The sequence below is a fragment of the Vicugna pacos genome, chromosome 10 (genome assembly GCF_048564905.1).
Source record: "Vicugna pacos chromosome 10, VicPac4, whole genome shotgun sequence".
Classification (NCBI taxonomy): Eukaryota; Metazoa; Chordata; class Mammalia; order Artiodactyla; family Camelidae; genus Vicugna; species Vicugna pacos.
This window is the reverse complement of record NC_132996.1, coordinates 30,587,928-30,604,528: the sequence shown is the minus strand read 5'-3', so window position 1 is coordinate 30,604,528 and position 16,601 is coordinate 30,587,928. Positions and strand designations below refer to the sequence as shown.

At 39.6% G+C, this 16,601-nt stretch overlaps 1 protein-coding gene across 7 annotated transcripts in view; it reads right to left on the bottom strand.

Annotated features, from left to right (window-relative positions):
• The window catches only part of DNHD1 (dynein heavy chain domain 1), a 60,304-nt gene that overhangs the window by 35,016 nt on the left and 8,687 nt on the right, over positions 1–16,601 (bottom strand). For 6 of the 7 annotated variants that reach the window (XM_072969395.1, XM_072969396.1, XM_072969397.1 and 3 more), the window contains exons 4-9: positions 15,518–15,721; positions 15,327–15,437; positions 13,355–13,511; positions 5,639–5,893; positions 5,392–5,529; positions 5,207–5,258 (exon numbers count right to left, since the gene is read on the bottom strand). In XM_072969395.1, the coding sequence (XP_072825496.1) occupies positions 5,207–5,258; positions 5,392–5,529; positions 5,639–5,893; positions 13,355–13,511; positions 15,327–15,437; positions 15,518–15,721 (917 nt within the window). Of the gene's footprint in view, positions 1–2,631; positions 2,757–5,206; positions 5,259–5,391; positions 5,530–5,638; positions 5,894–13,354; positions 13,512–15,326; positions 15,438–15,517; positions 15,722–16,601 lie in introns of those variants that run through there. The other variant, XM_072969398.1, reaches the window with a different exon arrangement.

The window sequence follows — 16,601 nt, the reverse complement described above, 5'->3', positions numbered from 1 at the left end:
AACTGGTAAGGGCTCCCTCCCGGGGCAGAGCACAGCACTGAGGTGAAACTGCTGAGGGTAAAATAAAGATTGAGCAGAATGGAAGCAATAGAGAAAAAGGAAAGAAAAGGTCTGGATAAAGGTGGAAGAGAGACACCGAAACCAGGCAATCTCAGAAAGCTAGCCACCATTTTTGGAACACTACAGAAAACCAACAGAAAAGGAAATTGGGAGGATAGAAAACTATTCTGAACCAAGCCGTCTCCTAAAAGTTAACACCAGCCAACTTTTTACAAATGAACAACAGAAGTATCAACATCAAACCCCATACAAAGGCAGCGAAAGTAAAGAGAGAATGGGGAGTAGATCAAAACAAGCCCATTTCAGAATGAGCCGAAGACACAGAAAAACGACAAAATCCATGAAAGAAAAACATGTATCAGTTAGAAAAACTCAGAAATTATGCAATGCCACTCAGGAAAGAATTAGAAATAAAAGAAAAAATCATTTTAGAATGGAAACTGAACTACAAAAGAAGATAAGAGCAAATAAACTTGACAGATTAATAATGCCTTAAGAAAAACAGAAGGTAAAAATGTGGATAATTGCAAAATAAAAAACAAAGAAGTTTTTTTTTTTAAAGAATTCAAGAGAAAAGGACATATATTTGAGATACATGATAAGGATCTAAAATACACGTAACAGGAGTACCTGAAGAAAAATCCAAAGCATGGGAAGAGAACAATACTAAAAACTTTAATTCGAGGACAGAAATACAGAAGACTTAAAACTATATTTTGAAGGTGCATACCTGAGAAAACTGCCTCAGGATGCTCACTACCAAGACATATCCCACTAAAATTACTGAACTGCAAGGAAAAAGAAAAAACATACTTTAGGTATCTAGGCAAAAAAAGCAAGTGATTTGTCAGGAAAATAAAATTAGATTACTATCAGATTTTTTTGAGAACAACTTTGAATACCAGAAGAAAATGGATTAACATCTTTAAGACATGCTGGGGAGTTTCTGGAGATTTCCTTTCCTGATAAAATGTGAGTCAGGCAAGGAGAACCTCTCTCTCTAACCTTGCCTCACCCCACCCCCACCCTCTTTTTTTTTTTTTTTTTAACCTGATTTTGCTTGAGGATGGGATGCTTGGAGCTGCAGCTTGTCTTGCAACTACAAGGCAGCAAGACTGGGGATGAAAAAAGAGTTTTGATTGCAGCCTCCCCTCCCCTTGTAAGAGGCTCTGCTCTTACTGAGAGCTACGGCCAGAAAGGAGTAGGGGAAGGGTATAAAAAGCCTGCTACTTAGTGACGTTTTGAGCCACTGAATCAACCTGGAAGCTACCTAGAGACTTCCTGTTATGTGAGATGATTGTTTTTATTGTTTAGGCCCCCCTTAGATCTTCTGTTACTTCCAGCTGAAAGCATTCTCAGTAATTCAGAATTCAAACACAAGAAATCAAAAGCCTGCAAGAAATAAAGACTTGACGACACTGCTTGAGCCCTGAATCCAGCTGCAACCATGAATTTCTTAGTTATGGGAACCAACAAATCCCCCCTTTCACTGACCTAATTTTGAGTTAGGATTCTGTAATCCAAAACCAACTGGCACATTTAGGCTCATACAACAGATATTTGTAGCCGGTACAAGCACAGCTGAAGACTGGAGCCCCCTCCACCACATACACCCTTCTAAGAGGACACGCTCTGACCTATAGCCAAGTTAGCTGACTTGTGCCATGACCCATCCCCTTGCCAGAGCTCATGGATACGTGGTTCTCTATAGATTAGGCTGAATCAATTCTATTCTTTGTCTTGAAAATTTGAACAAGGTCACACAGCCAGGAGAACTTAACTGAAAGGTCATAAAGAGTCAAGAATTGAGCTGGTGCCATAGAAAGTCGAAGTTGTTTGGAAGCAATAGTTATAAGGGAGCAGAAAGTTCAAAGGAAGCAGAGTCAGCGAGTGTTAGGAGAGAATCAAGGGAATTCTCTGGGAAGCAGCACAGAGAGAAGTAGAGGTGAAAGGACAATCAGCATTCTGAGAGGCAGGGGCTCCTTTCTTGACTTTCAAGTTTCAATTTCTCTGAAGCTTGGTGCTGCCACATCTTTTTCTGCCTTTGAATTTGGTAACTTTCTGTTTTGTGAGCTCCAAAACAAACATAAGGTTGAAGAACTGTGACTCAAGGTGCCAGGACCCATTAGAGCACTCAATCAATACGATGCTGTACGGTCAGTTCACGTGTGCTTCTGAGCAACGGAAAGAAAAGCCAGTGTATTTTTAACGTGATTCGGCAGGTGCAATAGCCCAACAAGACAAAACACTAATAATTTCTTAGCCAAGGTAAAAGTGAAATAAAGAGAACTCATATCAACTAAGTCAAAGATACGTAAGTTACCTGTCATTGCTGAGGGACTTGGGCTCCCATTCAAAGAACACATGTATTAGTATAATACATATAAGTCAACATGGAGCTTGCATTTTTAATTACCCATCCAACTTTGAAAGACCTAAATAATGGTAGATATTTACTGTATGTTTACTTGAATGAGTGACTCAGACATTTCACACAGAGAAAAGTATCTTAAACATATTTATATGACTTTTCATCTCTTCAGAATTTCATACAGAGTGGCAAGGAAAAAACTCTCGTCCCCTCTCATGTGTGAATCCACTCATGCTACACTACTTCCATCTAGACTTCCTCTTGCTGGTGATACTATTCACACCTCACCTTCTCAAGAGATTTCCCCCCTGCCACATGCAGCCCCCTGGAAAAATATAGAGGAATGACAGTTTCATTCTCTGCATTGTATCTTTAGGCTAACTTCAACACCATCCCAAACAAAATGTACATCAAAAGATTTCATAATTAAAATGAAGCAATCCTTTGCCCCTTTTTAGGGTTACAGATTTATCTCATCACAAACATCAAAAAGATATTCTGATCTTGGGAGAATCCTGTCATACTAAAATTAATGTAAGAACTTTACAATAATAGTTCCTGAACTTGACACTTGTCAGGTGAGAGAAATGATTATCTGATTGCATTTTCTCAGCTTTAAACTGCAGAATATTCCTGATACGACTATAAGAGCATCAGATAGTAATATTAATAATCTCTTTTTGGTCTCAAAATGTTCCAGTACTAAGACTATCCTCTCAAAAATGCCGGAGAACATAGCTTATGTATAGATTGTGTTGTAAGCATGGTTATGAATAATACATTGGGTATTCTTCTAGGGACTAGAATCTAGTCAAGGTGTTAAGTTTCTGTGGTAAGGGGCTTGGTTTTCATTTTTTGTGTGTATAAGTAAAGGTACTGAAATCACTTTGTAATGTGGTTAAAATGCCATGTGAATTCTACCTAATTTAAAAGATTTCTCAGGTGGATACATGTTTCTTAAAGACTACTAGTAGTGTTTTAATTGCTACATGTTTACTTTTATTGAATATTACTCTAATTTTCATGAAGAACTTTCAGAAAATCCTAAATCAGAACTTTAGTTTGGTTCTTCCACCATATTAATTTGATTTTCCATGCTGATCTTTTTTCCTCCTTCAAATTTTGATTTTGAAAAATCTCAAACATGTAGAAAACTTTAAAGATTCTACAAACCCCTTTATCCATTCACTTAGATTGAACAATCATTAACATTTTGCCACACTGCTTTTCCATCTTATTTTCCCTAAACCATTTGAAAGATACAAGCATTGTGACATTCGATCCCTAAATACATCAGTCCCTGCTGCTCTTTTAAAAGTAGAAGGGATGATCTAAGACATTGCAGGTAAATAGTGTCACTTTCAGAATACAAACTTGTGGTTGCCAAGGGGGAGGAGGGTGGGAAGGGATAGACTGGGAGTTCAAAATTTGTAGATACTCACAGACATATGTAGAATAGATAAACAAGATTATACTGTATAGCCCAGGGAAATATATACAAGATCTTGTGGTAGCTCATGGCAAAAAAAAAATGTGACAATGAATATATGTATGTTCATGTATAACTGAAAAATTGTGCTCTACACTGGAATCTGACACAACATTGTAAAATGACAGTAACTCAATAAAAAATGTTTAAAAAAATAGTCTTACTTTCACTAGAATTTTGAATAAAAGTTTAAGCGGTTTTTGTTTGTTGGTTTTGCTATTCGAAGGAAAATACTACAATATATTCCTAGTATGAGTTAGTACAACAAATAATGAGGAAACACTGAAATGTATGATTTATCTACATCTTTAATACTAATAATAGTAAGAAGATACTATTTGTTGTATGTACCACTATGGGCTGAGCTCTATTCTAGACATACTACCTCTTTGATTCTTCAAAATAATGCTGCAAGTTAGGTATTTTTATTATTCCCATTTTACAGATTAGTAAACTAACGTGTCTGATTTCAGAGCCTTTCCTTTTTCCACTGTATCACATAAGACAAATATCAAAAGTCTCTAGATTAACCTAGATTCATTTGAGAAAAAAATGTGCACCAAATGGTGTGATTTGTAAACGACATGAGTTCCTTTCAATGAACCTTGTCCTTCCTTGTCACCTACTTCCTGAAATTAACTTCGCATCTTTATGTCATCTTAATGAAAACATACTGGTTGAATGGGAAAATGAAAAAGCATCTCCATGTCAGATGTGACTGAATGCATTTAATGAGTTTATTTATGACAGCATGAGTATTCCAAATAAAGGAAATGTGAAGGTGTATTTCCTCAGTGATGATTAACAAGTATGAGGATTGATAACCAATGATAACTGGTAACCATAAAATAGCTCAATATTACCAATGAATTATTCTGTATGAAATTAAAAAAAAATCAAATATTGAATAGGCAGAGTTCTTCAAACAAGTACAAATTAACTCAGCAATCAGATCCAACAGCAAATGAAATGCAATTATGACATAAGAGAAAAACCTCGTGGAGTTAGGAGGAACAATAGAGGACAAGGCACTCATTTACACTCTTTCACACACCCCTCACTACACTCACTGCTTGCACACACACACACACACACAGGCACACGAGTGAATAAGCAAAAACATGCCCCAACCCTCGTACCCACCGACATGTGTGCAGACGCAGGTTAGAGCTGCTCCATCCACATCCAAGGCCTGACTCTGGCGTCACAACGCCGCATCTGCCCTTCTCCCTCATTCCCCTCTTCCGTTCCCCCTTCCTCCCCTCTGCCTAGGGCTCCTTAAATACCTTCAGAATATAGGGGATCCCAGGAGGTCTTCGGGTCTGTAGACTGCATTACCTTCACGCCCAGGCATGGAGAAAGGGCAGAAATAGCAAACAATGAGGGTTCAGACCAGGCTGAGAGTTTCAGAATGTACAGAGGATAGGAACTGGGAATTCCTACAGCCAGCCCCTGGCCCCACCCAGAATACCTTCAGGGTGGAAGCTGCAACAGACTTTAGGCTCCCAGTTATAACCTGGATCATATTTTCAATACACGGCTCATGAGACAGCTGGCCACAACTGTCAAAGACCAGCTGTGCTGAGAGAAAGGGTTTCTGCCTTGGGGCCTGTAAAGAAGGGTCAGGAGAGGTCGTGGGCCTAAATGTCAGCATCCGCGCCCCTCAGGCTGGCCCCTGCCTGCCCACCCACCTCCACACATGCCACCCACCACCTCACTTGCAGGATGTTGGCCACGAAAGAGGTGATCTCCTCTTCTATGATGGACACGAGGTTCTGGCAAACCATGTAGTCCACCAGGCGGGCCAGCTGTCCCATCTGCAGCAGCCAGGCTTCTGCCTGCTGCAGCTTCTGCTCCAGCTGCTGGCATTGCTCCCTCTGAAGGTGTACAGAGCCCTGGCCAGTCCTGATCCTCTTGCAATTTTTCACTCGCTCCTGCAGGCCCTGTTGCATGTGGTATGTATCCTCATGAATCTGCCGGCAGAGAGAGTGGAAAACACTGCAGAAAGGGGGATGGAGAGCAAACTGCCACCCTCTGGTCTGTACAAAGCTCTGACAGCTTGGAGCCTGAAACCTGGAACCTGGATGTGCACATAAAGGGCTGCTTTTTAGTAGCAATTGGCCCCAGAAATCTTTAAGAGAAGATGTGAAATGGAGAACATATATTGAGAGGTTTCAATGTGCTAATTCGATAGGCCAGGCCTGTCTGCTAAAAGTCCCCAGGGTGGACCTCAAATAGAAAATGTGTGCATGTGTAAAAAGAGAGCTTCACAATGCATTGATTAGACAAAGAAAAAGAAAGACTGGATAAGCAAGGCTCAGCAATTATTCCAGGACATGGAGTCCAATCACTAGGCCTGGGTGATGTGGCCTGCTGACCAGCACAGCAGTCTACGTGAGAGCAGAAGCTGTCTCTGGCTACTGACACAGACTGTCCACTGGGGGCTGGGGAACATGGGGGAAAAGTCTGGGAGCCTCTTGGTGGGTTCTTCTCACATCTGGAAAGTTCCTCAGCCTGCAAAGGTTGCTGGTAGCTGCCACCTCTCTGGGCCTGTCCTGTTGAGGAAGAGAGACACTGGGAGATCCCAGAAAGATGTGCTTGACCAGATGGATCTTTTGTCCTTGCTACCTCTCCTACCGTTTCTGATCAACAGAGCTTGTGATTAGAACTCAGTGGTGTCTGGGAATTGTATTCTGCTAACCCTGAGCTCAGATACCAGTCTTCTGAGACCCAGAAAGGAAGTATCACCGCATATTGGAAGGGCTTACTGAGTGACAACTAGGACAGAGCATACAAATACACAGCAAAGCACAACTTCATCAGTATACGTTTTTTTAAATCCTCACCACTAGGGGCAGTGTCTGCAAGGTTCTGAAGACATTTTTTAAACCTAGAATATTGTATTTAGCCACAGTATAACTGAAATTTGAGGATGAAGACATTTTTAGATATACAAAGACTCTAAAAATTTACCATCCACAGATTCTCTTTGGGAAAAAAATTAAACAATAGTGTATTTCTGGCAGAGGAAAACGAATATAAAAGGCTAGTGTATTCTACAAGAAACTCTGATGAGCAAAGAAATCTGAAACATATTGTTAATTCTAAATGGGTAAGCTGCAAAACAAGAATGTTCATAACAATCTAGAACTAAAATTCCAGGAGATATCAATGTAAGCGTAATGAGAAGGGCGGAGGATGGAGAGAGGAAGAGAGGAGAAAAAGGAAATGAGGAGAGGGCTTTCCAAGTGCTTACTCTGCTTGGAAAGAAGACGGACACAGCTTCAACTTGGCATTCATTCATTCAACAAAGACTTGCTGAGCACCTACTATATGGCATACCTTATGCTAAATACTAGAGAGATACTAGTGAATTATACAGATATGAATGAAATAGAATCCCTACCCTCTTGTGGGGTGGGGATACAAAAACAAAATAAATAAATAATATACAATAAACACATAAATAATAAATTTCTATGGTATGTAAAAAGGTGATAAGGGCCATGAAGAAAACAACAGAGCAGGGAAAGAGGGATGAGGAGTGCTGGTGATAGTGGGGGTTTGCAATCTCAAACAGGGTGACTGGAGAAGGCCTCTCTGAGAAGGTGCTTTAAGAGAAAGACGTGAAAAAGACATGGTTATAAAAATGTAAGTTGAACAGCTACACCTATTGGGCAGGTGGATAAATGTCTTACATATGCATTCAGCTGCAAGTAAGAGAAAACTAGAAAAAGTGTGGCTTCATCAAGTAAAAGGTTTATTTATTTAATGCAATAAGTAATCTGTGTATGGCATATTGGCCCAATAATATCAATCAGGACAAAGTTCCTTCTGTCTTCCTCCTCTTCCATCCTTTAATGTGCCTTTCACCCTCATCATGGTGTGGTGGCTTTCCCATTACCGGAAATTACATCCAAGGGTTAGGCAGTAAGACAGGAGTAAAGGTTCAAAAAGACATTCCAGTTACATATGTCTCTCTATCCCAGCGACTTCCACTTAAGTTTCATTGCCCAGAACTGAGTTACATAACTTCCTCCAGGTAGGAGTCTCAGAAAAGGAATAAAATCAAGATTCTAAAACTAAGAAAGATGAGCAAACACAGTACGTAGTTCCTGGGCAACGAGCAGAAGAACAAAATGTATAACACCCAAGTCATTAGAGGACAGTAATAGCAACAAAAATGTAATCAACCCAACAAAGGACAAGAAACACAAGGAAGAATCAAATAGAAATCATAGGGGATAGGAAACACTAAAATGAGACGAGAAAAATAAATCCAAACCTATCAGTCACCATAAGAAATGAGATGAGCCTATTGCAAGACATAAATTCTCAGACTAAATGTTTTCCAGCTCTTTGTAAGAGAAACATATAAAACAAAGTAACAAAGGAAGCTTGAAAACGAAAAGACAGAAAAAGTTCAAGCAAACACTTGATGCTGTAAACATCAGAGAACTCCTGTAGAAAGGTAGTAACAAGAATGAATCCTTTTCCATATCAATAAAGTCACCTAGAAATAGTGTTATGAACCTTTACACACATAACAACGTGATTTTGAAATACATGTTGCAAACTGAAAAAACATCAAGGAGATGTTAACAAATCCACAGTCCTAGGAGGGGACCTTTAACATCTCTCAGAAACTGAAAGGTAAAGTGGGTAAGAAAAATGATTGTGGCTATAGAATATTTGAATAAAACATTGAATGCTCTAGGTCTAATACTTTTTTTTTTTTTAAGGTTGGGTTCCCTAGAAGCAGAGCCTGAGACAGGAATTGGGGGAAATGTGACTTACTGAAGGAATGATCTTCTTGAAATAAACTTCTAAGGGACTGAGGGAAGCAAGATGAGGAAGGGAAGGTGCCAAGCTGGATCTCAGCCAACGCTGTTCCCCATCTAATCTGGAGGGGCAGCGGCCTTTGGAATGCACATCACACTGGAGAGTTGTCCCTCTGTGAGACAAGGAGCCAAGAAAGGCAGGGGAGCTTTTCCATGTGAAAGAGACTGAGAAGTGACCACTAAATGCAACATATGATTCTGGATGGAAGGAAGCAGGAAGGAAACAGTAATAAAGGACATTGTTGAAATAATTGGCAAATGTTTAATAAGGATTAAGGGTTAGATAACAGAATGTATCAAGTGAAACCTCCTAATTTTTTATGAGTGTACTATAGTTACGAAAGAAAATGTCCTTGTTCCTATGAAAACAACGCTAGCATATCTAGGGGTAAAGAAATTTGATATCCACAAGTCACTTTCACATGATTCAGGAAAATAATGTATATACATATAGAGAATGAAAAAGAGCATAAATGGTAACATAAAAGGGACAAAAACAATCTGGATGAAAGGTAGGTAGAAGTTTATTATACTATCCTTGCAACTCTGCTAATAAGTTTGAAATTATATCAAAATTAAAAATTACACAAGGAAGGAAGGAAGGAAATGGGTTTATCCCAGTAATGAAAAAGTGGTGTAATACTGACAATTCACCATATTAACAGACTAAAGGAGAAAATCCCATGATTATCTATACAGAACAAGAAGAAAAAAAAAAAAGATTGGACAAAATCCAACACTCACTCATGAAAAAAATGTCTTAGGAAACTACGAATTGATGGAAACGTCCTTAAAAATGGATGTGTCTACCAAATACTCACATTTAATATCATTATTTATTTGTTTCTAATCTATTTTATTATTTATTGTTATTCAGTAATGCTACATTTGAATGGGTAGCAGCCTGCTTTTCTTTAGCACAGATTACAAACTTTGTTCTGTAACAATTCAGTTGTCAGCTATGATGATCACTGATCCTCCTTCATGGCCCTCCCCCACCTTTGGGATGACTACCAACAGGGACAGGTTCCATGCCACTCCACACGGCAGCACAGAAAGTGGCTGCAAATTGCATTTTCTTGTCTTTTCATTCTTTTTATGGTACATTTTAAAAAGTTAATTTTAATAAAGACACATTTATTTTAGGGTTTATAATTTTTACATTTTAAGAAACCCTGAGATGATAAAAATATCCCATATTATCTTCTGAAAGCTTTTGGATTTTCTTTTCACATTTAATGTCTTTTATCCATCATGAGTTAATTTTTGTGTATGGTATAGAGCAACTATTAGAAAGTAATAATGTTTTAAAAATACCATTTATAAGAATATGAAAATGAATATATGTATGTATATGCATGACTGGGACATTGTGCTGTACACTAGAAATTGACACACTGTAACTGACTATACTTCAATTTAAAAGCATACATAAAATAAAATAAAATAAAAATACCATTTATAACAGCAAAAAAAAAAAATCAAATATCTAGAAACAAATCTAATGAAATATATTCAAGACCTCTACAGGAAACCTTAAGAGTAATTAAAGAATAATTAAAGAAATTAAAATAAATCAACAGACCCATGTTTATGGATTGGGAAACTAAATATTGTTAAGATATCAATTCTCCCCCAAATTGAACTATAGATTCAAAGCAAGCTAATTAAAAAAACGCCTAGTAAATTATTTTGTGGAAATTGACAAGCTGTCCTAAAATTCATATGTAAATTCAAAGAACCTAGAATAGCCAGAGAAATCTTGAATAACAAAAAGTTATAGGATTTACAATACCAGATATTAAGACTTACTATAAGGCTACAATAATTAAGACAGTGTAACATTGACAGGCAAATAGATTAACGGAACAGAGGAGAGTCCAGAAACAACCCATACACAATCACCTGACTTAAGAAAAACACACAGCTGTAATTCAGCGGGGAAAGGATAGTCTTTTCAATAAATGAGAAACACAAAACTTGACTTTTACCCTACACCATACATAAAAATTAATTTGAAATGGATCATATACCTAAATGTAAAAGATACAGTAATAAAATATCTAGCAGAAAATATAGGAGAATATCTACAAGATTTTGGGGTAAGCAGAGGTTTCTTAAACCAGGACTCAAAGGGCACTAACCAAAACAAAAAGACAAAATGAATGTCAAGAAAATTAAGAACTTCCATTTATCAAAAGACACCATTAAAATAATAAAAAGATAAGCCACTATGTATATATATATTTAATATAGGATTCTTATCTAGAATATATAAAGAACTGCTACAGATTAATAGGGAAAAAACCAGACAACCCAATAAAAAATAAGGAAGAGTTAGACACTTTATAGAAGATGGTACCAAAACAGCCAATAAACGTAGGAAAAGATGCTTGACATCACTGGTGATCAAAACCACAATGAAATACCACTGTACACTTACCAGTTTGGCTAAAATTAAAAATCCTGACAATACCAAGTGCTGGTGAGATCACAGGACAACCAGAAGTCTGATGTGAATATAAACTGATACAACCACTCTAGAAAACTGTTTGGCACTGCAAAACACACATATACCCTATTCCAGCAATTCCACTCCTGGAATATATACCCCAAAGAAATGAGTGTTTTTGTCCATCAAAAGACATACAAAAATGTTCATAACCACGTTATTCACAGTAGGAAAAAAAAAACTGGAACCAACACAAAAGTCCATCAATGGAGAATTAGCAAATAAACTGTGGTGTATTTGTACAGTAACACACCGCACAGTAATACAAAAGAGTGCACCACTACTACCGAAAGGTTATGGATAAATCTCACTAACATAATGTGGAGTGAAGAAAAACGGACAAAAAAGGGCACATGCTGTCTGATTCCATTTACATCAAATTCAAAGTCAGACAAAACTAATCTATGGTGACAGAGGTCAGAGTAGTGGTTACCTGTGGGGGCACTGATGAGAGGCACCAGGGAACTCGCTATGGTACTGTAGGTGTTCTGTGTCTTGACCCACTGGTAGTTACATGGGTGTATATATACACACAAATTTCAGCAAACTGTATATTTACAATTTATTTTCTTTACTGCATGCAAATCATACCTTAATTTAAAAAATAAAAGTAAGTTAACTATGACCATAGAAAAGTTATTCCTAGTATTTTTGTAATATTAAAACAAAGCTCAGACTTAAGAACTTGGAGGTAGAGAAAGGCCGCGGAGCAGCTCGCCCCCACCTCCGGCCCCGTTCAGTTTTACGCAGTGACAGGTCCAGGCTTTGCTGTCTGGACGCTAAAGCCCACTGCCTCCTCTTGTCCCACACTATGGCTCCAGGATGCTGACACTCCTAATGCCATTGGCCCCTCTCTCCTAAACCTCCTGAAGAGAGACTACAAATGTCCTCTTCTGCCAGTCTTTGAAAACAACTAAAGAATACCCCTGAAGGGAAGGGTCCAATCAGTACAAACTCAAGACACACAGAGGCTCTGCTAAGTTCAAATTCTCAAGCCTGTGGAGCTGTTACGCAGCATCTTCTTTGTGCAAGGACCCCTCCAGATTCTTGGGATACACCAATGCACAAAACAAAGGTCTCTGCTCCTGTGGACCTTACATTCTATCATGGGCATTTGGCTTACCAACACAAGTAAATTACGTGGTGTGTTAAAAGGTGACAGGAAGCACGTAAAAAGGACAATGAAGAGTAGGGTGAGGGCATAGGGAATTCTGAGAGAGGGAAAGGATTTGACTATTTCAAATCATGTGAAAAAAATTATTACAGGATTTAAAATATTTATTATGGAAAATTTAAGATTTTCCAAGGGCTATCCACAAAAGAAGTCACTGATTCCTCCTGGGAATAGAAATTCCTTGTGGTCAAGGCCACCTTTGAGACTCTAGGGTCCTGTCCCTAGTGATTAACCTTCTCTGATGAAGTTTAAAGTGATATATAAGACCCAAAACCTGGCTTAAGCCAGGCAAGGTAGGCCAGGCCTCCTTCATGCCATTTCCCATTTTTCATAAAATCTAAGTGGGTCCCGTCTCTCAGAACTGGACTATCTGCAGATGGTGATTAGCCAGAGAACTGTGTGAATATCCAGCCCCACGTGATAAACAACAAACTATGAGGATGAGCCACGAGCAAGAGGCAAGTACAAGGCAGGGCCCTCCAGAGCCCTAGGCAGGGGGCATGTGCCACAGACACAAAGTAGGCATACAAAGGAAGGACTCCTCTACCAGCCACGGTGGCTTGCCAAAGGTTCCAGACAGATTCAGAGATAAGTCCAGCAGCATGAAAGATCAGGATTCCAACTCTCAAATCCCCTAATGCTCCTGGCACAAACAACTGAAAAAACAGACACTGTTACATTCCTTCTCCTCTCTGCTCCAAGGCCTTAGGGAAAGGCTGAGTCCAAGTGTCTGCCTACCTGTTATAATCCATCCACCCAGAGCAGAGACTGCTGTTACTGGACTGGACAAGGGCTCTGAGCCAAGTGCAGAGCCCAGAATACACAGGGAAGCTTAAGCCAAGAGAAGGCTGAAACCCTGGTGAGTGCATCTGGGAGAAAAAGTTCATGATAAACTGGAGTCTCTTACCAGATGAAGGATGGATGTGCAGAGATACAGGCAGCGACGGAGCAGCCGCAAAGCCTTGTGGTTCTCCTTGACTAGAGCCCGCTGCAGGTCCAGCAGTTCGTAGCACCGATCTGGTTCGTGGGGGAGCCAGGGCACAGAGTGCAGCTCCTGCAGAAGCCTGGAATCAAGGGATAAGCTGGTCAGAGCTAACAACTCTGCCCTCTCTCCTTGGACACCTTTGATGTCTTCCCAGCCCAGCTCACCTGAGAGTGAGTTAAAGTTTAGAGAGGTTATAATATTCCCAGTGACCAACAGTGACAGCTTCCTCCTGAGAGGTCTTTGGAAGAGTTCAAGCCCAGGAAGTTTCTGGCTGGGGAATTCTTTGGGAAAGGCCTGGGGTATGTGAAAATGTTCACACTGAGTAGCTTTTCTGCCAGAAGATAGGGTCAAACAGATCCCAAGGTCTGACTGAGGAGACACTGCAGAGACTTCTTCCTTGGAACTGGGGGAGCTGAGGGCCCTAACAGTCTAGATGGACAGGTAGGTTTTAGAATCAAAGGTGATGAACCCCAACTTCCCTATGGGCTGACCATCCCAGGGGAAACCCACTTCTGTTATACATTCTCCCCTACAAACACCCTGAAAAAGCCACATCTCCACACATCCTTGAAAAAACGAAGGACCCCTAATAAGCAGAGGATGATCATAACAGGTGTCATTTATTCAGCACCATGGCGGCACTGAACATGGTACTTTATAGTCACATTCTCATTTAATTCTCACTACCACTAGGTAGTAGCAGAAACCTTTCTCTCTCGTTTTCAGGTCAGGAAACTGAGGCTCAAAGAGTAAAGTCCCTTGCTGGTATTCAGGACTTAAGTTCAGATCTGTGCAGCCCAATTATGCTATGATGATTAAGCTAGACTGGAGGATATCTAGAGTGAAGGTTGTAAACTGGTAGCCCATGGGCCAAATTCAGACTGAAAAGGTTTTCATATGGACCACTAACACTTGGCCAGCACAGTGTTTTTATAAAAATCCGAGCTAACCAGGTAAAATTAAGAAATTTTACAAAATGTGGATTTCCAGGTCATCCTGAAAAAATAATGTGGGTGACACGCTGGACCTATATTCCCAATGGCAACAGTCGATTGGAACTGAGTAGTGTGTTCCGTTTAGGTGCAATCTCCAACCTGACTGCAGTCCCATACTCCCTAAAGTCTTGAACTCAACCCACTGCCTTTCTTCCATTGTTCCTCCTTGGGCCCCATAGGTGTCTGAGTTTGCAACTCCTATCACAGAAGATAACTGGAGTAGCTGAGGAGCTGTGCAGAGAAAGTAAGAAAGTACTAAAAATAGGAGTAAGGTTTTCTCAAAAAACAAAACAAAACAAAACAATAATCCAAGCAATGCCACTGAAAGAGCAGAGTTTAGATGGAAATACCTGCATTACAGCCTCAGATCTGACACTTAATAATTGTATGATCTGGGGCAAGTTGATGGAGAAATACATAATTACATAGATATGTTCACAATATATCATTCAGAGAAAAGACCTGGTTAGTTAACGGTATGTGCACTATGATCACATTTGTGTATGTGACGGAAAAAAAGACTACAAGGATAATAGGTAAACAACAAGGACCTACTGTATTGCACAAGGAACTATATTCAATTTCTTGTAATAACATTTATGGAAAAGAATCTGAAAAATACAGATAGATACACATATGTATATGTATAACTGAATCACTTTGCTGTACATTTGAAACTAACATTGTAAATCAACTACACTTCAATAAAAAACAAAATTAAAAAAAGACTACAAGGATATGCAACAAAATGTTTGTCATGGTTATGTGCAGACGGTAAGATTAAAGATTTTTTCCTTTGTGCTTTTTCGTATTTTCCAAAGTTTCTACAATGAACCCGTTATTACTTTCTGTAAACTAATTTTTGGAAGTCCAGTGAAGCTGTGTTTTGAAGACCTCACCTGCTAATATGCAGAAGCCCAGCTCCAAAGTGGGGCACAGCAAGGAGCAGATGCTTCCCTAGGAAGGTCCGGCACCGGTGCAGCCTCTGCAACTTCACGCTCTTCTTCCAACTACGGATCGGAGGGCAGTGACAATGTGCTGTTGCTCTTTGTGACACTTCTTCCCAAATCCCATACCCATCGCCACCTACCAGGCCAAGGCCTTGCGTAAAAGGCAATACTTGAAGAATGGGATGAACTGGAGCTGTTGCCAGAGGACAGAGTGGTGGTGCCAGGTACCCAGCGTCATCGTCTCACTGCCCTCCTCGGGATGGACGTGCAGGATCCCGAAGGGAGAGAAGATGTAGTGCTCAGGATTCACCTTGTCGGGTGGTACCACCGTCAGGCTGTAGGGCCTTTAAAAAAGAGCACAGATCAGTGGGAGCCCTGGAAACTTGTGCAGACTCCAGGAAGGGACAAAAGAAGGCCAGGAGGGGGAAAACAAGGAGGCAGGAATGAAAGCAGGAGAGAGTGGGAGGAGGGGGAACAATCAGAATGATCTTCAAACCAGAAAGATGGAATAAATATTAGAAAAAAGGAAACCAAAAATTGGTGGGGAGAAAAAAAAAAAGCCCCCTAGCCAGTTCCAAGAAGTTCCTATCTCCAGACCCAAATAGCTTACATTCCATCAAATCTAAGATGCCACCAATTGTAAGTTGCTGCATTTTTTTATGAAATCACTAAAGTAAAAAATGCTGCCAATATGATACTCCAGTACTGCTAATACGATACAATTTGTAAGATGCATCACAATTTCAGAGATGTTGAAAAATGTGCATCCTAGAAATTATAAAATATGTATATCCCTAGATGCTGAAATAACATGCAGGGATAATCGGGAAGTGCTGTTTGGAGTAACTGATGAGGAAAAGCAGGGGCAACTAGAAGACCAGACACAGGCCAATAAAGAGGAAAACTGCCACCTAGTGAACCAGACAGGTACCTCCAGAGCCATCTTAAAATCCTACTAAGGTCTCCTACTTCAGGGAAATGCACCTATATCCCACGTTAAATACAATTAATATGTAACTATATAATAGTTGTATCTAGTTGCAGTAAACTGTTTGGAGTAATGCTATGTTTGAGCACATTTAATAAAGCATTTTTTTTACTTTTCTTTTCATAACTTAGAACCAGTAATATTTTTAAGCACTAAATATATTTTTAAGTCCTTTAAAAGCTGTGTGTCCCAGGTCCCATGCATATAATGCCTAAAGGATAAAATGGTCCTCCTTC